At 34.4% G+C, this 23,572-nt stretch overlaps 4 protein-coding genes across 4 annotated transcripts; 2 read left to right on the plus strand and 2 right to left on the minus strand.

The window, feature by feature from the left end:
* Positions 1–31: 31 nt before the first annotated feature.
* On the plus strand, positions 32–934 carry LOC104214924 (putative ripening-related protein 1). Its single transcript, XM_009764651.2, has one exon. The coding sequence runs from the start codon at positions 76–78 to the stop codon at positions 664–666; it is 591 nt and encodes a 196-aa protein (XP_009762953.1). The 5' UTR covers positions 32–75; the 3' UTR covers positions 667–934.
* A 221-nt stretch (positions 935–1,155) lies between these two features.
* On the minus strand, positions 1,156–12,861 carry LOC104214923 (AT-hook motif nuclear-localized protein 5-like). The gene is made up of 5 exons (XM_009764650.2): positions 11,789–12,861; positions 11,095–11,162; positions 10,449–10,580; positions 1,838–1,999; positions 1,156–1,750 (listed from the first exon to the last, which is right to left on the minus strand). Exons 1-5 carry the CDS (start codon positions 12,270–12,272, stop codon positions 1,529–1,531), a joined length of 1,068 nt encoding a protein of 355 aa, XP_009762952.1. The 5' UTR covers positions 12,273–12,861; the 3' UTR covers positions 1,156–1,528.
* A 1,320-nt stretch (positions 12,862–14,181) lies between these two features.
* On the plus strand, positions 14,182–19,001 carry LOC138876337 (uncharacterized). Its single transcript, XM_070155248.1, has 11 exons — positions 14,182–14,412; positions 15,185–15,760; positions 15,866–16,069; positions 16,276–16,386; positions 16,491–16,596; positions 16,685–16,765; positions 16,884–16,964; positions 17,045–17,128; positions 17,218–17,599; positions 18,223–18,633; positions 18,755–19,001. The coding sequence occupies exons 1-11, from the start codon at positions 14,182–14,184 to the stop codon at positions 18,999–19,001; spliced, it is 2,514 nt and encodes an 837-aa protein (XP_070011349.1).
* A 664-nt stretch (positions 19,002–19,665) lies between these two features.
* LOC138876338 (uncharacterized) lies at positions 19,666–20,519 on the minus strand. Its single transcript, XM_070155249.1, has 2 exons — positions 20,313–20,519; positions 19,666–20,109 (listed from the first exon to the last, which is right to left on the minus strand). Exons 1-2 carry the CDS (start codon positions 20,517–20,519, stop codon positions 19,666–19,668), a joined length of 651 nt encoding a protein of 216 aa, XP_070011350.1.
* Positions 20,520–23,572: the final 3,053 nt, after the last annotated feature.

Below are 23,572 nucleotides of genomic sequence, written 5' to 3' on the forward strand. Positions count from 1 at the left end.
CATATAAATAGCAAGCAATTATATCAACTTTTCAAACAAAAAAAAAACATCTTGTTTAATTCACAACTACTTAAGATGAAACTTATAATTGCAAAAATGAATAAGGGAATTTATTTCAGCCTAATTCATTTTGTTACTTTCTTGATCCTATTTTCCTTGGTTTGTACTAACACATTAGTGGAGGCTCAAAAATGCAAGCCAAGTGGAAAAATTAAGGGTAAAAAGCCCCCAAAAGATCAATGTAGCCCTGGTGATGAATGTTGTAAAGAAGGGAAATTTTACACTACTTACAAATGTTCACCTCCGGTTACAGGTCACACGAAGGCAATTCTTACTATCAACGACTTTGACAAAGGTGGTGATGGTGGCGGTCCATCTGAATGTAGTGGCACGTATTACCATAACTCTATTCCGGTGGTGGCTCTGTCCACCGGATGGTACAGTAAAGGGAGACGATGTTTTGAAAACATTACCATACATGCAAATGGGAAGAGTGTGAAAGCCATGGTTGTCGATGAATGTGATTCGGGTGAAGGGTGTGATGCACCACATGCATACCAACCTCCTTGCCCGAATAACATTGTGGATGCTTCTGAAGCAGTGTGGAAAGCTTTAGGTGTTCCTAAGAAAGACTGGGGTTGGCTTGACATCTCCTGGTCTGAATAATGAATCTTGATATAGAATCTTCTGGCTTTTAATAAATACCCTGCATATCCCGAGGAACTGACAACAAGTTTCAGTTCCCTTCGTCAAATAATACTCTTTCTTTCTTTAGTTTTCTTTTCCATTGAAGTTATCTCCACTTGCGAGATTACAATGAGTTTGTTATTATTGTTATTGTTATTTTCCATTCAAGTTATCATATGGTGAAGAAGTTTCTACTTGCTTCTCTGTTAAAATATAATGATCAAGTATATACATGCATCTGTTTGAACTGAATTTGACAAAATTAATCTGCTTATACTGTCATCTTTACTTGAGCGGAGGGTCTATCGAAAACAACCTTTCTACCTCACAAGGTACGGTAAGATCTACGTACACTCTGCCCTCCCGAATCACAAATCAGATTTCTTGCTTTTCAAGATGTGCCACATGTATATAATATATACCCTGGCAAAACAACTTGCAGCGTTTGCAAGCAAGATAAAACAATGGTTCTACGAAAATAAGCCATAATATCATAATATCTAAACTTTTGGCTTGTTAATTTGTCCACAGAAAAAAAATTCTAAGTTACTACATAAAAGAGATCAAAAGCAAATCCACCACTTTTCCTCAGACAATTTGGTCCATCACACGTAACATTCTACAAATGCAATAATGCATTTTACTACTTTCAACAGCCATCATCCCTACCATTACTACTTTAACAGTACCTAAAAAGAAGAATTTTGTTATAAAGTTAGCATAATCCATCATCCTACTAATAGACAGACGGTTAAATCGCTGAGCTGATCTCCTGGTGCGCGTTTCATTTACAAAAGCACATATATACAAAACTGTCATGTGTGCATTGCAGCGAATAGTGTCATCCACGCGTCAGGTCAATCCCAGTCTGGGAATTTCTTACATCTGGCCGGGAACTTGGAGGCCAAACACCCGTGCCAGAACCTGAAGTAGGATCTTGACTCGGAGTAGCACCAATTGGTGTAGATGACTTTTCAGCAGACTCTTTCTCCTCTTTAATAGGAGTACTACTTTCTGGTTTGCTCTTTACCTTTGGATCATATACAAAGCTGCATACAACTACCTGCAGCAAATTTGCTTGTTACACAGAAAACAGAAAACAAATACTCCCAAAAGAGTAAGGAGAGATAAACAAGCATTCAGCAAATACCTGAACAGAGCTGGCCGCTATGAGCCTACCCCCTATAGCACCTCCAATTACATGCCCATCAGAACTACAAACGGAGATACTTATACCACCGGTGCGATTACGTGGGCCACCAGTTTCAGCAACCAAGTATGAACCAGACAAGCATAGTATCTCAAAACGGCCCTGCACAGAATAGGAAACATGTAGTTATCAGGATACATGATTTGTCACAAGCAGAATCACATGCACATATGGCAAAAGGAAAGGAGAGAACGGAAATTTAGAGGGGAGAAAACGGAAATTTTAGAGGGGAGAGAACACAAAGGGAACAAAGTTGTTATAGACATTTTCCGATCAGTGTCAACATCCCTTCACATGATTTATAAGTGTGCGCATGTGCATGAAAAAAGATGGTCCAAGTATTGAGACAAAGATTGAGCAACAAGGAAGACACATATCAAAAGTGTTTCAACTGGAAAAAAAAACGTGCTACTTTCTCAATTTTGCATCGACTTTATCACTATCAACAATTCAGATGGACTTGTTAAATCGCATGTATCACATTGCCAACATGTAATGAAAAGAGAGGATTGGAGAGACAAATAAACCTAAATTAGAAATTGCTACAATTATGTGCATGTTAGTTAGTAAAACCAAACTATTTATTGGAGGTTTCTGGTTCCCCAGTCATGGGTACTCCATTAAATTACCAGGATTTATTGTATATGATCTTTATATTGACTAATATGTCGAAGTACTTGATAAACTTTTTATATTTGCAGCATCAAATGTTTATATCTCATGTTCATATCCACTCTGTTTGTAGTTTTCCATTAAAGAAATGACAATGACTTCTCCAATCTAAATATCATTGCTTTCTTGTTTATGTAAGTATAATTTTAACCATTGAGGAAGAATAATAAGCAATCTTGAGAGGACGATATGGCTCTTTTTGATAACCGATGATGATATGGCTCTTATACTATCATTTTAAGTAGAAATTGATGCAGCACTGAATTTTATTGTAATTTTCTTAGGCATAATACTGAATCCCTATGGCTATGGATGGATCATTAAAGTATTAAACAAGAAAGTTGATGGATAAGTGAAGAATCAAAACAGTATCATGGACCAATAAAGAGTTCTGGCACTTAGATACAGGAGAAATCTTAATCCACTCAATATACTAGATTGAAAAAAGGGGAAATTTTCCACACATTCTAACGATAAACAAAGAGCAAAAATAAAAGCTTCAGATACTTTCTTGAATTATTAAAGAAAGTATAATTCAGGTCTTTAACATTGAAGTCAAATTAAGCATGAAACATGAAGGTTACATGACCAGGTAACATGTTATAAATGGCCTATAGTTTGGATTTGCATATGTAAGCTAAATTGTTAAATATAAGATGTTATATAACAAGTAACAATCACAACAAACAACATCAGCAATAAAGAAAAATGATATATTTTTTTCAGTTTCACAGGCGATAAGTTTGATACACAAGACATGTAAAACAATTATAAGTGTTGCCTGAGTTTGTTTTATTGAAATGTTATAGAACCTATGTTGTTCTAAACAGGTGAAAGGTCCTCGGAACCAAATCAAGAATCGATCACGAACAATTCAATACTTTATTTTTATTTTAGACAAGCTTATGAAAATGTCTCTAACAATCGCATATTGTCAGCCACATTCAGTATTCCAAAAGAACCACCTGCTAATAACTTTTAAAATCACAGTGTATTATCTGATCTCTCCTAATCGCAAAATCAGTTGATATTAACTGTTACAGTATTTTCAAAAGAAGCTTGAAGCTCCTAAGTAACAGCCACGAAGCAAAGAGCCCCACCTGCCTCCCTTTTTCTCTTTCTTTCCCCTAAATAAAGGAAGTGGCAATGCTCCAAATAAAGCTGCTCTTAAGATGGGAGAATAAAGAGGCAATAATATAAAAGCTAACCGTCAGACAAACCATGCATCAGCATCTCAGCAGTTATTAACTAGAACATATGCAGCACCTTCCACAGTCAGTGGCGGATTCAGGAATCCAAGTTAATGGTGCTCTTGTATGTTACCGTTAGGGGTATTCATGGTTTGGTTTGGGTCGGTTTTTTCCTAAAAAGAAACCAAACCAAGTAAGTCAAAATTTCAAATATTGGAACCCAACCAAACCAATTGAGTCGGTTTTTTATCGATTCGGTTTATGTCGGTTTTTTGGTTATTTATTGATTTTTTTTCTTAAATATGAGACATAAACTACCAAAAGCATATTCCGGCAACTACATTTTCAACGTAACACTATCAAATCAATTGATCTTTGAGAAATCTATCATTTTCAAGATATAATGATGATTGAATCAAATGGTGATGAAGAATTTAAGTATTCAATTAAAAATCGATTATTTTTAACATGAAATAAATTCTTGTACTTAGATGTGTTTTAGATAGCGTGCGGCGACAAATAGCGACGAGGGCCCGCTTCACTGAGGCGAGAGGCGTGCTGCGAAGCGCTCACCTTTTTGATGTGAAGCGACAAGTTATACAAAAACATTAAATATTATATACATATAACTAAAAACTCAATAACAATAATATATTAATAAATTATCAATTCAAAAATTAAAGACTCAATAGATAGTCATAGTAGATTTACAATGACGCCATTTCAATGTTGTTTTGTAGAAAAAAAATTATCAAGTCAATATGCAATTAATTCTACTCTATAAGACTATAAGTCTATAATTGAAAAAATAGAGCAACAAATCAGAGCAAACAAAAAAAAAGGGCTACTGCCTCTGGTCGAATGTCGAAAAACAGAACCCAAAAAAAATAAAAAGCTCTGGTCGAGAAATAGAGCAAAGAAAGAAAGAAGAAGAAAAACAGAGCAAAGAAAGAAAGACAAGAAGAAGAAAGAGTTGACCACTGAAGAAAGAAGAAAGAAGAAGAAAAAGAAAAACGAAGAAGACATCAATGGTGAAGACTAAGTCGACCAGAGCTGAAATAGAAGAAGAAGAAAGGAGAAGAAGAAGAAGAAGAAAAGAAAGGAAAGTAATATACATGATGATGGCTGATGATGGAAGAAGAAGAAGATGAAGCCCAAGCCCTAATTTTGTCGTTGAAGGAGAAGAAGTGAAACCCAAGCCCTAATTTTGTGCTTTAGTATAAATCGTGGCCTTTTCTTCCGTTATTTTCAAATAGCGATGCCTCACAATGCCTCTCGCTACACAGGCAGAGGCGCTCGCTTTTCTGATTCGCAACGCCACAGACCCAAAAAGGCGCAGTTGCCTCACCTCGTGTCGCTACATACTATTAGCGACATAGCGCTCGCTATTTACAACACTAGTACTTAGTAAAATAAAACTACCAATCAAACTATAATGTAAAGCCAAAGAATTAGATTATTATAATAGCAAAGAACTAGACCAAGAATTAGAATTATCTTAATTATAAGCTTGGTCCAAACCTAACGATAACTTCTTCAAACACGGGCTTGGGTATAGTAGAGTGGAATAACATATGGACTGGCCTGTTTATATATGGCTTCTAACATTTTGACCACTTGTGAATTCTACAAAGCTCAAGTATTTAATGGTAAGTACGTAATGCCAAAAACACTGAAGTCCAATTTACAGAAAATAGGATCATATTTTAATCAAAAGGTCATTTGAACAAAGTGATATAGTAATTACAGATTGCTATTTTAAATTAGAGATGCACATTAACGCAAATACAATCGTACTTGCATGGAGAAATATTAGTCATCGTATACAAGACATGATTAAAGCATTTAAAACTAATAAAGTATCAATCATCATTAACTAAACCAAAGAAGGGAATGAATGAAAAGTAACAAAATAATATATACTGAAAAGATATTAGCAGCATTCGACAAAATAAGTACTTTATGCATTTATTCTGCATTTGAGATTGAAAGCATTAGTAGAAGTCCATTGTTCATGGCCCAGAAAAAAAGGGGGAAGGGGTGAAGAGAAGAGAAATGTCAATCTCTTAGTTTTACAAAACCAACACAACTGCAATTGAACTTAATTTTTATAGAGTGCCTACTTGGATACAATTTTTTTCTTCTCCACTTGAGCAACTTTACCTGGTCGTGCCAACCTCAACTTTATCGACATATGGTCCAAAATGTCGCTTCCTAGAAACATTGGTGTTACACATTCAAATGAAGTGTAAATCAAAGAAGGGAATAAATGAAAAGTATCAAAATAATATATACTGAAAAGATATTAGCAGCATTCGACAAAATAAATACTTTATGCACTTATTCTGCATTTGAGATTGAAAGCATTAGTAGAAGTCCACTGTTCATGGCCCAGAAAAAAGGGGGGAAGGGGTGAAGAGAAGAGAACTGCTAATCTCGCAGTTTTACAAAACCAACACAACTGCAATTGAACTTAATTTTTACAGAGTACCTATTTGGATACAAATTTTTTCTTCTCCACTTGTGCAACTTTACCTAGGCGTGCCAACCTCAACTTTATTGGCATATGATCCAAAATGTCGCTTCCTAGAAACGTTGGTGTTACACATTCAAATGAAGTGTAAAATTTCGAAGTGCAGATTATCCTATCAAGTTTGGATAATCTTTGTGGTGATTTGTATCTCCATATGTAAAGGGGCTGAAATCTAAATCTAAAATGTCGGGGCTAGCCGTAAAATTGATGAAGTTACTCATATGCTCTTTTGTATTTGGAGATCTGATGCTTCTCTGTGATGGGCGGGTTAGATTAGCATCCCTCGATCATAAGTCATGATGTATCATATAACTTATTACGTGACTCAGGATGTGGTGTCAATTTTAATGGTTCTAAATCTATACCATATGTTAGATCACCATAAACTCCATGAAAATTGAACTTAGCCGATGAATATTTAACTAGCTGAATATTTGCCGATATATATTAGTCAATCCCTCTGGCGTTTTCTTTGTGATATCTTAAAGATATATCATAGTTGATGCGTTCTTTGTCCCATAATAATACCAAGTTTTCATGTTTAGTGCTAGTTTTCCATTTGATGTGCATTTCGTACTCTTGCAGTATTACCAAGCAAGGTTTGTGCATCCGCGGATACGCTTTCACAACTTCTTTTCTAAATGTATTTTTCTCATAATAGTGACTAACATTCACCAAAACAATTTCCAAGTAATCTTCATTGGAAATATTCGATGAACTTGACGCGCTCGTTCTGTTATGCTTCTCTCTTTTTTCAAACTCTACTTCTCTCTTCTTTTTTGTTTTGACCAAACTCTAGTTCTCTCTTCTTTTATGCTTCTCTCTTATTAACTTATATACCCAATATCACTCTTGTGTTTTGCCGATGTGAGACTCTGTCTAGAGTCTGGGGTATCACAGCATCATTATCGAATGGAGAAAAAAAACAAGTTAAATAATACAATTGGAAATTCTGAGTTTTTCATCTCTGATTTATCTTTAGTATAGGAAACACACCAATAATTAAGAAGAGGTGTAGGGGATGCATATACACCAAGAACTCAATATATATGCACCAAGAACCATTTCTTACTTACAGGCGCTATACAAATTCAAAAAAAAAAAAAAACTAGAGTTTGAAAAAAGAGAGAAGCATAACAGAATGAGCGTTTCAAGTCCATCGAACATTTCCAATGAAGATTACCTGGAAATTGTTTTGTGGAATGTCAATCATTGTTATGAGCAAAATACATTTAGAAAAGAGGTTATAGAAGCGTAACTACGGACGCACAAACCTCACTTGGTAAACGGATGCACAAACCTCACTTGGTAATACTGCAAGAGTGTGAAACGCATATCAAATGGAAAACTAGCACTAAACATGAAAACTTGGTGTTACTATGGGACAAAGAACGCATCAACTATGATATATCTTTTAGATATCACAAAGAAAACGCTAGAGGGTTGACAAATATATATCGGCAAATATTCAGCTAGTTAAATATTCATCGGTTAAGTTCAAATTTCATGGAGTTTATGGAGATCTAACATATGGTCTAGATTTAGAACCATTAAAATTGACACCACATCCAGAATCACGTAATAAGTTATATGACACATCATGACTTATAATCGGGGATGCAAATCTAACCCGCCCATCAGAGAGAAGCATCAGATCTCCAAATACAAAAGAGCAGATGAGTAACTTCATCAATTTTACAGCTAACACCGGCATTTCAGATTTAGATTTCAACCCCTTTACATATGGAGATACAAATCACCAGAAAGATTATCCAAACTTGATAGGATAATCTGCACTTAGAAATTTTACACTTCATTTGAATGTGTAACACCAACGATTCTAGGAAGCGATATTTCGGACCATATGCCGATAAAGTTGAGGTTGGCATGCCCAAGTAAAGTTGCACAAGTGGAGAAGAAAATTGGTATCCAAATAGGCACTCTGTAAAAATTAAGTTCAATTGCAGTTGTGTTGGTTTTGTAAAACTACGAGATTGGCAGTTCTCTTCTCTTCACCCTTTCCCCTTTTTTTCTGGGCCATGAACAGTGGACTTCTACTAATGCTTTCAATCTCAAATGCAGAATAAGTGCATAAAGTACTTATTTTGTCGAATGCTACTAATATCTTTTCAGTATATGTTATTTTGTTTCATTCATTCCCTTCTTTGATTTAGTTAATGATGCTTGATACTTTATTAGTTTTAAATGCTTTAATCATGCCTTGTATACGAGGACTTATATTTCTCCAGGCAAGTACGATTATATATGCGTTAATGTGCATCTCTAATTTAAAATAGCAATCTGTAATTACTAGATCACTTTGTTCAAATGAATTTTCGATTAAAACATGATCCTATTTTCTGTAAATCGGACTTCAGTGTTGTCGGCATTATCTACTTACCATTAAATACTTAAGCTCTGTAGAATTCACAAGTGGTCAAAATGTTAGAAGCCATATATAAACAGGTCAGTCCATATGTTATTCCACTCTACTATACCCAAGCCCGTGTTTAAAAATGTAGTCGCCGGAATATGCGTTTGGTAGTGTATGTCTCATATTTAATAAAAAAGGATAAATAACCAAAAAAACCGAAAAACCGACAAAAACTGACATAAACCGAATCGATAAAAAATGACTCAATTGGTTTAATTTGGTTCCAATATTTGAAAAATCGACTTACTTGGTTTGGTTTCTTTTTAGGGAAAAATCGACCCAAACCGAACCATGAACACCCCTACTAGCTATGCAGCCACAACCAGGGTTAACGACAGAAGCCTGTTTGGTTCGGTTATTTTTTGATTAAAATCAAAACCAAACCAAATTTGATCGGTTTTTAAAATCCAAAACAAAAACCAAACAAACCTAAAAGTATCAATTTTTTTGGTCGGTTTGGTTCGGTTTTTCGGATTCTTATGAACACCACTAGTTACCGTAAATCTAACACTCGTCACAAAATCATAGTAAAAGTATGTAATCTATTAGTTTGGCCAATTTTAGATTCACTCGATTTAATTAATTTTCGTTTATATGTTCATTAAACTGAAATGAATCAATTCAAGTTTTTTATCAGATCATATCTATTCTATATTCATCTTCAAAATAGAGAAAAGAAAAATCTTTATATGAGAATAGTGTTTTGTAACAAAATAGAGAATATTTAGACATCAATTTGATACGGAATTTTAAATAAGTTCACCTCAAAATCAATATGGAATTATGCTAATATTTTTCGATCTTCTTTGATAGTGTACTTTTCTTAACTTATATAATATGTAAAGGGAGCTAGGTTCTCAAAAGAAAATTTGTACTATACTATATTACAGGCGCAAGTGGAGCTAAATACAATTATAAATATTTTAAAGTAAAGAAAATTGAATTTATCAATCAATTTAGAAAATAAAGGTTAAAATTATTTTAAGAAAAGCTCAGCATAGTTATTAACCTACTCATGAAAGAAATGTGAATATGATGGATAAAAACAATACTTAGGTATCAAATTGTCGACCTACTTTCAGAACGGTTTGCTTATAAGTTTGATCATATTAGTTGATTTTGTTCCTATTTATGCAAAAAAAAAAAGTGTTCAGAGGTGAAAAAAAAGGAGAGAGCAATATACATTTATTTTGGCTAAATTCAGCTTAAAATAGGGGAAATAAGAATTTTAAAGCGAGAGAGATAGAGAAGCAAGGAACGAGATAAATAGGGCGCTAAATGGAAAGAAGGATTAAGTGGATCGAACCGTCGATGTTCGAACAAAAAACTTATGTTTAGGCCAAAGCACCCAAAGCTCCTCCAAGTCAATGGATGCTAACTCATTCTGTGTGTCAAAATCTTAAGAAATTTCTACACAACTAATAAAGTTTTTACTGAAGTTGGTGCTTCAGCACCCATAAGTATGCATGTGGATCCGCCCATGTCCACAGTTTCAACAAGCTTTGATCAAAACATACAGAACATCATTTTTTCACTATGATTCAAACTCTCAATAACATGCCTAATGGTATTAATCGCTCTTCACTTTCCATAATCTCAATTAGGATCTCGAAGGTAGAATATTTTATGTAAAATCCCAGTCAAGGACTCTCAACAACTCACTTACTAGTATTATCAACTCTCCAAGTCCAAATAAATACAAAATATTAAACAAAGTCTAACCTCATATGTAACAGTGGCACCAGAACTGGCAGGGGGGCGTAATGTTATAGCTGAAACTGCGCCATTAGCTGATAAGATACATAAAGCCCTAGGCCTCTGCTGGGCAAATGCCAACAATTTTGCCGCAACATCCTGTAAAATTGAGGGAGAATATTTCTAAGTGCATTTCGCACCAAGCAAAATAAAATACAGGTTATAAAATTTGGTGACAATAGAATGTTTAAGCACATGCATGGTTTAAGATCCAACATCAGTCAAATCATATTTTTCCACATCTGAAAGCTCTTCCCTCTGGACAAACATTGTGAGATAACCTTCCCAAAAATGTCAACACTGTTTCTGCTTTGGTTACCAAACGAGCGTTTTTGCTTGTTTGCATCATCTCGACTCAAGTTCCCGCCATAGGAATGAGTGAGAAGGAAAATACACAGCATTCACTTTAATTTTGTTTGTCAGGTAATGAAAATCACATATCAACATCAGACATCAATTCACTTTAATCCATAACCCGGATTTATTGTTCGAAAGACTTATACTCGGATCAAATAAAGGCAAACATGTAAAAATACTTTAGTCATGCGCTAAAGACAAACTTAGTAGCATTTGCTCCGAAAAAGATTATACATACAAAATGTGTAAGCAATACCTCTCCTACACCAATGTGTATAACATGAGGAGTAAAAGCCAATCCAGCCGAACTACTCATCCATTCACCTGCCGCATAGCAATTTAATCTTCAGAGACTACAACCAAATAAATAAGACATCTTGCAAGTTACTACTCCAATTGAGGTATAAATTAACCAACATGATTAGAATTATTGGGGAGAACTTTCCGGCATACCCCAACACCTCTATCCTCCCTACCGGGAATTTATGGGGCCTAACCTCGGGAAGGGGAAGCTCAATATTATTATAATGCGATATGCAGCCATCAAGATGATGTCGAGTGTACCCGTTTAAGTAATTTAAGCAAATCAGCTCGCGTTAAGCCACAATTCAGCAAGATTGTCTAACTAAATGAGTGCAGGTGTATCTGATAAAACATAATTTGAGTCTGCATAAATTATTTTCTCTTCTAATTGTGAACAAGATTCAGGCTGTTAGCCCTAATTACCTGTGACAGGCAGCACCATATAGCATAATTAGACACTAATAAAATCTCAAAACAAGAAGCACATGAATAAAATAGGTCACATGCTAACAATGTAGGGAAAATGTCATTTACCATTTCATAAATGTAGCATCAACATAATAAGTATGGCAAGGAAATGAAACAAACATATAAGATTACACATATATGAAATACCATAACACATTAATGTTCAAACCATAACTCACCAACAGCAGCTAATTGTTGCTTCCACCCACTACCGGGAGGCCGGCCCCGTATTCGCTTCGGCCCAGGAGTAATGGACCCACCACTTGAAGGGTTACTAGACAGAGGAGACAATGCTAAAGACATGTTTGTCCCATCAGGACCATATTTCCTAGGCCTACCTCTTTTCTTTTTCACTGGATCACTACCACTAGGTGAAACACTAGAGGCCATACTAATATTAATTCCATGACCAAAATTGGGTGATGGATTCTCAACTTGGTAAGTTGAGTTCACATTACCAGTACTACTACTCCCTACATTGGACTGAACTGCAATATTAGCATTTGTTAGGGACTTAAAACCAGGTGATACAGGTACCCCACCTGGTGTCCCAGTTCCACTAACAGCACCAGAACTTGGTCCTGAACCAGAAGCACTAATCCCTCTGTTAAGATAGTAATTAGCTGCAGAACCAGATAGTGTCATCCCTTCTCTTAAATCCATGCATTTACTCACTAAAATTTACACTCCAGAAAAAGAAAAAACTGAGTCTTGATCCTTCTATTTACTAAAGATTGTAACTTTTTGGAGTTTAATCAACCAAAACACAAAAACCAACAACAGAAACCTAATTAAACTAAGAAAAAAAGCTTTTTTAAAGAATTCCTAACAAGGGTTTAAGATGGGTTTTTCAGGAAGTTGAGGAAAGAGTTAAAATAACAAAAAAAAATGAAATCTTGGAGTGAGGAAAAAAGTAAAAGTTGAATTTTGAAGGAATAAAACTACTAAAGATCATACATTTAAGCTTTACTTAGAAGAATGCTTAATATTTGTAGCTCTAAAAGCCCACCCCACATAGTAATTTTGAGTGAAAAAGATGAAAAAACTGTGCTAAGGCACATCAAACAGGAAAAGTGAAAAGGAAAAAAGAAAACCCTAGATTTGAAATGAGAGAGAAAGAGAGGAGTGATTGAACTGAACTGAGTTTTTTGGGGAAAGAGGAAGAGGAGAGTGAAGACAAAAGCAAAGTGAAATAGTAGTAGAAAATTTTCAGCTTTTGAATTAAAGTAAACAGAAGCCACCTTTCTTCATTGAAGTAGAATATAATAATAGGATTATTTATTTTTAATGTGGGGGGTGGGGGGTGGGGGATTTAAGGGGTTTGGAAAGGGTTTAATAAGTCAGGAATGATGTAAGGGTTTGTTTGATTTGTCACATGTGAAAAATATTTTTAATTCAGCATTATATCAAAAATCATTCTAATTAGTTGGATTGATAATGAGGGTATTAGAATTAATTTTGTTGAGTTATATTATAAGTGTATCATGCCAATTGATCCTTTTTTCGTTATTAGAAAGCTGAACAAACCTATTTTTAATGGGATTGTCGTTACTATATTCATGAATACATAGCGCAAATACATGTTAATACAGTTGCGTACAGCCGGACTGTCCTATTTTTAAAGCGTTTTTTGCTACTTTATTCATGAATACAGCAACGCGTATACAACGAATACCATAACAATTGAATAATTGCTATAGGTAGTAATTATGTATATGATAGCTATACAGAGTTAATAGCCACTAAACAATAATAATTTCTAAAAATTCCTCTATATCAAATTAACATGCTTGACTAATTTGCATTTGCATAAATGACCATTTTGGAGCCACTTTTTAAATATTGTCACCGTTAGCCCATGAATTAAATTTGTCTGCAAAAACAAAAATTCATCCAGCAAATAGCAATTTTGAATGGCAAAATTTAGCTCATTGAGCTATACTAGGTATAAATTTTAAATAGTGAACTCAAAAATGATCGTATGGCGCAAATACCTCAACGTTTCATATCGAAATATTCTTTATCCTCAATATAAAAATGGGATTTTTACCTTCCTATACCATATATGAAACCTTATTACCCTCAATGTTTAGGGATTGTGTTAGTTACATTTTAGCATACCAAATTACCATTTATATACCACAATTCAAATTAAGGGTATAATTAATGCTTCATTTACATTAGGCGTTAATTTAGGAGCGTATATTCTCCCATTTTCGTTTACCCGCCTCTCTCTCCTCCCACCCCCCCACGTTTTACCTTCACTTAATTCCCTCATTTTCGTATACTCGCCTCTCACCTACGTTTACCATCAGTTACCCACGATTCTACAATTTTCTTTTCCAGTTAATTTCACAAAATCCTATTTTGAAGTTGCATTTGTTTTTTCAAGTCCCAAATCATGAAAAAAATCAGCACTCCAAAAAAAAAAGCTTCAAAAGCTACATTAGTTGATATCCCATCCTTTGATTTGGGTGTTTTAACACCAAAATCACCACCCAAAATCGCAAAATCGACACATGCAAGTGAACCTACTACTAGTATTTCATCTCCTAGACAAATCCGTGCGGAGATGAGAACCAAGCATTTGCACGATGTTGATGCTGGTGGAGGTGATAAACCAGTCGAGAAACAACTCAAACGAAAGGGCAAAGAGTTGTGTGTAGATGATGATTTTGTTGAATATTCTCTTAAAATTCCATCTGTGAAAAAACCCAAGGTCTCTCCTTCTTCATCAAAACCGAAAAAGAAGAAACCCTCCAAAAAAGTACCAAAATTGGTTCACAAAAAGATTTTGGTAAAGGTAAACACTAATTATTTTTCTTTACAGTTTTTTAGTGTGATTTTGGTTGTAAAAATCTGTTGTTCAAGTGTTTTTTGGTAAAATGTGGAATTGTCCAAATTTTGTAGATTGTTTGTCTCAATTTTGTAAGTTAATTGTAATTGTGATTTTTAGACAGTGCATAAATGTAGTCATTTTGTAGTTGTTTTGTAGTCTGCTGGATAAATTGTAGATAAGGTATATTTTTCACTTTTGTATGCTGCTACATTTACCTTCATACTAACTACAATTAATCTACATTTTGTGAGTTACTTGAACTAACTGTTATATTTTTGTAGTTATAGAGTTGTGGTTACCCTTTTCTTCCTTATTGTTTTGAGATAATGTTTACATGTGTAGATGTACTGTATTGTTTTGTAGTTATAGGTGTGGGTAGGTTGTTCTTCTTTTAGTTATATTTTGTATTTATCATGTAGTTATATGTAGATTACTGCTTCTTTTTTATGCTAACTACTAATGTTCAATAATTTTTTATTTTCTGCATAATGGCCATTACTTTGCACCACAAAATGTTGATTATGGTGTGCTTAGATTCCACAGTTTGTGTGATCCGAGCATACCTAGCCAGATAAAAGCTTTACTCTCTCCAAATGCTTTAAAGCTTTTCCAAAAAACTTGTTTTGGTTACTTATTTGGTCTCCCCACAATCAGTATGCAAAACCAAGCAATTCATCTTCTGATGAAGTATGAATTGTCAAAGTCTACTGACTCATATTTTTCAGTACTATTGAAGGGTGAAAAATTGAATTTTTCCTTGAGAGAGTTTGGGTTGATTACTGGTCTAAATTGTGTGAATAAGTTTTCAGACTATGGTTACACTTCCACTTATGTTAGTCATTTAATGACTACCTATTTTTCGAACAAACAAAGGGTTGAAAAGTGGCATTTGAAAAATGTAATCACAAATAAAGCTTGGGCAAAAGATGAGGATGCAGTGAGGTTGTGCATTCTTTATCTGTTGGAATTTTTTGTTTGTCCTTCTGATAAAGACCATGTGTCTTTCATAGACAAGTTTATGTTCTTTCTGATAGAGTCTGGTAATTTTGAGTCATACCCATGGGGTATCAATACTTTAAGCAGGTTATTGAATCTGTCTGACATCGTCTTAATCCCCATGTACATTCTTATGATACGGGGATGCTCATTAGCCTTGCAAGTGTGGCTATATGAGTGTTGCTCGTCCGTCAGTACAGAGCTTGCTACGAGGTATTTTGAATCTATACCTCGCATTTTAAGATGGTCAGCTACAAAGGGCCAGATTTGGTTAACTGCAATTGAAGAGAAGATGATCAAGCCTGAGTGGCTCAAGGTATATTTTTTCACTTTTGTATGATGCTACATTTACCTTCATAATAACTACAATTAATCTACATTTTTTTATTTACTTGAACTAACTGTTATTTCCATCATTCAGTTCACAAGCATCACTGAATCTGGAGAAGAGATTGGAGTGCTTAATCTGCCAGACAAGATTCAGTATGAAGATGCACATGGTGCTCAATCATCACATGTTCTAATTGATGTTTCTCCAACATTTGAACCCAAAGATACAGATTGTCAAGAGGACACTGAATCTGTGACTAGCAAGCTCAGGAAGTTGGAAAAGGGGATTGAGCAGGTAATATAAATAACTACAATATAAAGACAGTTTTTGCTACAATTTAACTTCATTCCATAACAATTATTGTATGTTATACATTGTAGTCAATTTGTGGTATAATTCTATATTGAGCCCTGTTGGTATTGCACAAATCTTTGTTAAATTGTAGTGGAACTGTAGCACTTTGAATAAGATTACCAACTAATTATATATTTAATTTTTAGGTTGATGGAAAGTTAGCTGAATTTAGGAAGACTGTTTTTGAGGAACTCTCAAGCCTTCGAGAGTTCATAGATGTTTCTGTGAACAGTGTTATGAAGGGTGATAAATATGAGGTATAATGTGGACGAGTCAAAGGTAAGAATTGACATATATTTTTGTAGTAAAACTAATTATGACATATGAATCAAATATACTCAAACATACCCAAAAATTGTAGTTTGCTGGTAGTTCATCCAAAAATAATGACCAACAACAAGGAGAAAACAACCAGCAATTTCAGTTCAATATTGGTGATCAAGTGCATGCAAGCACAAGCAATACAGGTATTTATAGAATTCCTTCAGATATATCTACAAACTTCAAGACATCATTATCTAATTATTATAACCCCCTTTTCACTATGTTTTGCAGCTGCTATTTCTCCGGAACATGTTCAAGCACATGTTGACTTATATCCTAATTTTCAAGAAGCAGCTGGGGCATATAAAGCAGGTATACTATCATACTTTCATTACAATAAGGTTACAATGCAAAAATTTTATAATTCATACTTTAACTACAAATTCCCACATATATCTACAATTCTCATTTTTTAAATTATTTATTCAAGCTGAAGTTTCAACAGAACATCTCCAAGCACACGTTGAGGAAGAACTAGAATTTGAAGGAGTAGCTGAGGCACAACAAGCAGGTATAATATCAGAAGTTCATTATATTCACTTTATATCAACAATATTGTGCATAACTACATACATCTACATTTATCTTCAGAAGCTGAAGTTTCTCCTAGGGGTGTGCCAGTAATGGTTGAGGAAAAACCAGGATTTCAGGAAGGAGCTGAGGTAGAAAAAACAGGTATAGTATCATAATATACTTTTGAAGTAGTAAATTTTTGCTTATACAACTATACAATGATGTTAAGTATGTTATTTTATATGTAACAGATATTGAAGATAACGTTCCACAGTCGCCAATTCACGGTGTGACTGTGAATGAAGTTGTTCCTGAAGGTTTAAGCATTGACAAGAAAGGTCCGACATTGGATGACTTTGAGTTGCCAGACAACTTAACACAATTGGTCATGTATGGCGAGACCATACCAGATAAAGCAACCCCTATTCATCCGGGTAGAACCAGGCAACCGGGGAAACATACACGATCACCTTTCACACCTCTGTATAGTTCTGGAGGCAGCACCTCTGTCGGACCTAAATTTTTGTACCTCAAGCACCCCTTCACAACTGTTATAGGTGAAAATGTAGATGCTGATTTGATAGAAAGGTTCACCAACTGGTTATACCTTCGTAGTGACAAAGTATCTAAGAGGTATGAATGCTTAATTTTACACTTTCATTTCACCATTTTTAAACTTTAAATATGTAATTCATTCTGTCATTTTTTTTATTTGATATTTTTTTGTTATTACATGAGGAAAGAATACTTTTCAAAAAAGGATAACCAAATCAAGCCTTGGTTAGACTTTGGTTGTGAAAAAGGTGGATAAGAAGGACTGGTTTTATGCCCTTGCTCACCCAGGACAAGTCATCAATAACACGGTAAGTATAAAGAACATAATCCTTCACAATATGTGTTTTGTCTTCAGCTGTGTAGTGTAATTGTAGTTATATTGTAGTTTTGTCTTCAGTTGTGCAGTGTAATTGTAGTTATATTGTAGACAAGATATATAGGTTACTATGTTTTGTCTTCAGCTGTTGAATTTGTTCCTCTGTATAGTAGCTAAAGTGTAGCAATCTGTTAGATTATTTGATTAGTTCAAATTGTAGTTTAAGTTGTAGCTGTTATGTAGATAATTGTGGTTACTTTGTATCTTATAGTAGACTTTATTTTATTTTGCAGTACATTGATGTTATTATGTATTATTTGAGAAAAAGAGGCAAGTATGGCCCCAATAACGACACTAGGTTCACAACAATTGATTGCTTTTTCAGGACTAAGATTGAACGAATCTATGACAAGTTCAAAAGTTCTCCACCAGAACTTAAGTATTCGGTTGTTAAATCAGATGATGATGTTGCAGAATATATCCTTGGGTATAGACTTCTTGCTAATGTTGCCTGGAATGTAGTTGACTATGTCATCATGCCTGTGAACATTGTAGAGAATTTCTATTGGTTGTTTCTCGTTTTCGACATAGCGGACAGGCAACTTTATGTTTATGATTCCATGGTGTCTTCAAACCGTCATAATACTGTTGAATCATTGGTTGATAAGTTTTCAATCATTATCCCTCTGTATTTATTTTGCACTGGTTTCTACGGGAAACGAATGACTTTGACTTCAAGACCACAAAGGCATACATTGAGAAACCAGTTACAGACCCTCTCAACATACAGTGGATGGTTGCGGAGATTCCACAACAAAAGGAAGGATCACTGTAAAAAAACTATTCTCCCTTTCTATATGTTTAATTATTTTATTTTAATCAATTGTTACATAATAAAAAAATTTGATCTTATGCAGCGATTGTGGTGTATTTGTGGCGGCTTTTGCGGAGTATGTTAGCCTTGGAGATTTGGCAATCCCAAAAGAAGATCTTTCTGATATCGACCAACACCGTAGACGCTATGGAGCTCTACTATGGGACTATGCTACAAAGAAGCAAGAAGATGGGTCAATCAGTGAAAGTGAGGTTACAGGCAGGCTAGTAAGGTGGAAGGGTGCTCCTGCTAAAAATGAGAGGACTAGAGTACAGAGAAAGAAGAAATAGAGTCTTGTGTTCCTAGTTTAGTTGATGTCATTTTGTAGTTGAAGTGGAATACACTGTAGGAAATATGTCATTTTGGTTGTTTACATCACTTTATCTTTATTACATTAAACTCGAGTACTCTGATTTGCTAGAATACAATTTGCCTTTAATCTTCAAGTAATTTTTATGAAATATTTTCAAGTTGTAGGTAATTTCTGTATATAACTGTCATTTGTAATTAAGGTACACAACCAAAATATGAAATAAATACAGGAATCATATAAATAAATTATCCACAATTAATCTACAAATCATCTACAAATTATTAACAAGACAACAATTTAAATACATTTAAACTACATTTTAACTACAAATTATTAACAGGACTACAATTAGACTACATTTAAAGTACATTTTAACTACAATCTGGAAACAGTTTACATTGAATGAATTCTTCATTAATATTAGTTGTTTTGTATATAGTAAATACTAAAGTTTAACTAAGCTATAAAAAAAAGACAAATTTAGATGCCTGACAGAATACATAAAATCATATTAAACGCAAATACACAAATTGTAGTATACTTCATAATTATCTTCATAAAATTGAACGATTACACAAAAAAATCAGATAATTTGAACTCACTAACATTTATTTTGAATAACTATTCTAATTACATGATATTCATTTCTTTTTGGGCGCATTCTTGCAAGTTCTTTTGTTATGTCCTTCACCTCCACAATTTTCACATGACACCTTGTACTTCTTTGACTTTATTTCATCAAATATTTTATATCTTTCCTTGTGAGGTCTCCCTGGCTGCCTTTTATCTCCCGCCGGTGGCTTTACTACCTCATCCAAAATATGTTGTGCCACATCCCATTTGCTTTCATCAGGAAGAGGATTTACTGGCATTTCATAGGTAAGCAGAAGGCTCTTCCTTGTGTAATACGGAGAGCAATAGTTTTCGTATGTTTCCTTCCTATGCCTTAATGCTGCCAAAGCATGTGCATATGGAAGTTCATCAAGTTGGAATTGTCCGCAGCTACATTTCTTGTTTTTTAGACACACAATGTACCACTTCACACCATATAACACAGTATATATATGATCTGTTGAAGCCCTCACCTACAATTGAAGAACAAACAGAAATAATAATATATCAATCATTAAAAAGGATTATCCACAACTTACCTACAAATCAGCTACAAATACATTACAACTTATCTACAATCTACAATTACCCACAATTTGACTACAGTTTATCTACAATCTGGAAACAATGCATATTAAACAATTTATTTTTTTTGCACCAAACAAACAGATCTTACCCTTAGTTTCTGAGATAATGTATTGTTGTCATCCAATTCTTTGTTGAATTTGTACCCAAGGTATGTAAAAGTACCTTTTGCCTTCAATAACTTCTCTTTCGTCCAACATTCAAGAAGCGTCCTCATATACTCTAATAGATCAAATATTGGCAGCTCTCTTGCCTCTTTTGTTACATCATTCAACGACTCGGCAATGTTTGATGTCATAGTAAAAGTTCTATTCACCGTTGCATGTACTCTTGACCATCTATGATAGCCAATATCATATAGGTAAGATTTCACACGCGGGTCTACCTCTTAAATCTTCAACATCCTTTCATTAAATTCATCCAGAGTGTATGACCGTGATGTATCAAAGCACAATTCATGTAATTGTAAATGTCCCTTCTTGAATTTGGACCTTATATTTATCCAAATATGCCACATGCAAGAGTAGTGTGGCATGCCCGGATAGACAATTGATGTTGCCTTCAGTATACTCTCATTCCTATCTGAAACAACACACATTGAAGGTCTTTCACCATATGCCTCCTTGAATTGCTCAAAGAACCACTTTCAAGATGCGTCGTTTTCAGAATCAACCACAGCATATGCAAGGGAAATATAGTACCTACATTTTTAATTCATAAAATGTTAATTGGCAGCCCTAAAAAGGTATATAAAAATATAATTAAATAACAACTACAATATATATTCAGAATATAGATAATTTATCTACACTTTTTTCCTTTAGCTACAAAATAACTACAATTTAACTACAATTTAACTACATTTTATAGAATGCCTACAAAATAACTACAAAATTATTACATTATTTACCTGCTGCATCCATGGTGCTTGCTGTCAGCATAATCCCCCTGTAGGCTGACTTTAAGAATGTCCCATCAACCACTACTACCGGCCTACAATGTTGCCAACCATTTATTGATGTACAAAGAGCAACAAATGCGTATAAGAAGCAATCATCTGCTGCCTTCTTCAATTTAACAACAGAACCAGGATAATTCTTCTCAAGAATATAAAAATATTTGGGTAATTTGTTGTAGGAGTCACACGGATTCCCTCTCAAAAACTGTAAAGCTTTTTCCTTTGCTCTCCATGCTTGCATGTAGCTTAGGTTCAGTCCATGTTCGGATAACATGTCAGTTTGTATGTCCTTTGGTGTGTAAACAGTCTTAGGATCACAATACTTTGGAACGACCATGCTACCAACTACAGCTGCAGTACGTTTGTGCTGTATGAATGTTTCGTCCAATAAGGAGCATGTGTGTTGTCGGCTGAAACTCCTTGTCTTGAACATTGCCGAATCATTAATTGACGTTGCCTTGAAGTGCCATTTACAGTTTTCAGCAACGCATATAAGCCAATAGCTACAAAAAAAATACAATATTTAATACAGGCTATAGATGTAGAAGCAACAAAAAGGACTGCTTTAACACAAATTCGTTAAAAACTACAATTAACTACAGTTTAACTACAATTAAACTACAATTTATAAAAACCACATATCTTCACTAAAACACTGCTTTTACTGATATATCCTCCACAAATAAATCCATACCTTCTATGACTAGATCTTTTTACTCTGAACTGGAACTTGTGCATCACAGAAAAATTCTTCATTGCAGCAACTACAATTTGCTTGTCCTGATAAACTTGTCCTTCTTCAATATATGTTTGCGTAGATTCAATTATTATTTCACTTTGATATTCCTCTGTAGCTGGTGAGGATGGAATTTCAAGTAAGTTTAGGGATCCAGACGAACCTGCAGCAACATAGAGATAAATGTAGTAACTATGTAGATAATTTTGAAAACAACATTGCTTTATGAGCTTCAGTACATTGTTTTTTGTAGTTAATTATTAGATAAATGTTGTAATATTGTAGATAACACACTAACACAATAACTCTCTGCAATGTAGAATTAAACATACCTGCACTTGTGTTATCGTTGGTGATTGCCAATTCCATATTGAAATCTCTTACGTTTATACATAAAGGATACAAACCTAAGTTCTTATTCTCCTTTTTGGTCTCCATATACACACTAACCCCCATATCATTCCTAATCTCCATTGGAGAATAATTGTCGTTCACAATGTATTTGATTTCTACAAGGTTATCCGATGTATCAATCGATAGTTGTTCTACAATTGTAGAAATCAGAATTTCGTAGCTTGCATTCTCATCTACCACAATGACATCAACTTCAAAATCTCTAAATCTGACATAGTGATCCCAATTTCCATTCAATTTTAGCATTATTGAGATTTTTGACATGATTTCGTGTAGTTGAGAGAAAAAAGATGAAGAACAGATATAGGTTCGACAATTTGAGTATTGAGGTCGATGAAGAACAATTTTGAATTCTACAATTTGTATTGCGTTGTAGAATTTGTAAAAGCAATTTGAGTACTGGAGCTTCTGAAGCTTGCATTGTTTTAGAATTGTAGTGAATGAGAGAATTACGCAGCAATGAGATCTCTTTCCGTTTCAAAATTCGAACTAAATGTGGAAAGAATCAAACGCAGATTTCGTGCCTTCTTTTTAGCGCGTTTTAAATGGCAGAATCTGCCTAATTATGGATTGGTATATAAATTGTAGTAAAAGTGTGGACTGGGCGGGTAATTAACAAATTATGAACATTTTTGGTAATAAGGTTTCATATATGGTATAGATAGAAAAAAATTCCTATAAAAATCATGTAAAAATAGCACGGTATATCCAGTTTTCGGACTGGTCATTCAAAAATAGTCAGGTTTACCAAGTCAATGAAAAATAGCCACTATTTTGCTGCAAGAGTGACCGGTCCAGCATAAGATACTGGAGTTCGGTGCACCTGTGTATGAACTCCAGCATATTATGCTAGACCGGTATACTTTGTTGGCTCCAGTATAATATACTAGAGACTGGAGCACCGATGCTCCAAACTCCAGTATATTATGCTAGACCGGTGTACTTGCTGGAACTCCAGTATATTATGGTGGAGTTCTAGTGTACTTATGCTGGAACTCCATCATATTATGCTGGAGTTCCAACATACTTATCCTGGAACTCTAGTATAATATGCTGGGGTTCAAGTATACTTATGCTGGAACTCCAGCATAATATATTGACATATTTTTCGCATTTTGAACAGTATTTTCGCTCAGATTTATCTTTACATGAAAAGTGGCTAAATTTCAATTACTTTTGAAACTGAGCTATTTTTGAATGACCAGTTGTAAATCTGACTATTTTTTAATTTCTCCCAAAAATC

This window comes from Nicotiana sylvestris, chromosome 8 (genome assembly GCF_000393655.2).
Source record: "Nicotiana sylvestris chromosome 8, ASM39365v2, whole genome shotgun sequence".
NCBI lineage: Eukaryota > Viridiplantae > Streptophyta > Magnoliopsida > Solanales > Solanaceae > Nicotiana > Nicotiana sylvestris.

Bases quoted from the DNA above. Each gene is read 5' to 3' on its own strand.
- LOC104214924 (XM_009764651.2), top strand. From the start codon at position 76: ATGAAACTTATAATTGCAAAAATGAATAAGGGAATTTATTTCAGCCTA.
- LOC104214923 (XM_009764650.2), bottom strand. From the start codon at position 12,272: ATGGATTTAAGAGAAGGGATGACACTATCTGGTTCTGCAGCTAATTAC. The intron at 11,163-11,788 runs GTGAGTTATGGT...GCTATGCGGCAG, and splicing joins GCAACAATTAGCTGCTGTTG to GTGAATGGATGAGTAGTTCG. The intron at 10,581-11,094 runs GTATTGCTTACA...TCAATTTTACAG, and splicing joins TACACATTGGTGTAGGAGAG to GATGTTGCGGCAAAATTGTT.
- LOC138876337 (XM_070155248.1), top strand. From the start codon at position 14,182: ATGAGAACCAAGCATTTGCACGATGTTGATGCTGGTGGAGGTGATAAA. The intron at 16,070-16,275 runs GTAATATAAATA...TTTAATTTTTAG, and splicing joins TGGAAAAGGGGATTGAGCAG to GTTGATGGAAAGTTAGCTGA. The intron at 17,600-18,222 runs GTATGAATGCTT...TTGCTTTTTCAG, and splicing joins AGTGACAAAGTATCTAAGAG to GACTAAGATTGAACGAATCT.
- LOC138876338 (XM_070155249.1), bottom strand. From the start codon at position 20,519: ATGACATCAAACATTGCCGAGTCGTTGAATGATGTAACAAAAGAGGCA. The intron at 20,110-20,312 runs GTAAGATCTGTT...CTTCAATTGTAG, and splicing joins CATTATCTCAGAAACTAAGG to GTGAGGGCTTCAACAGATCA.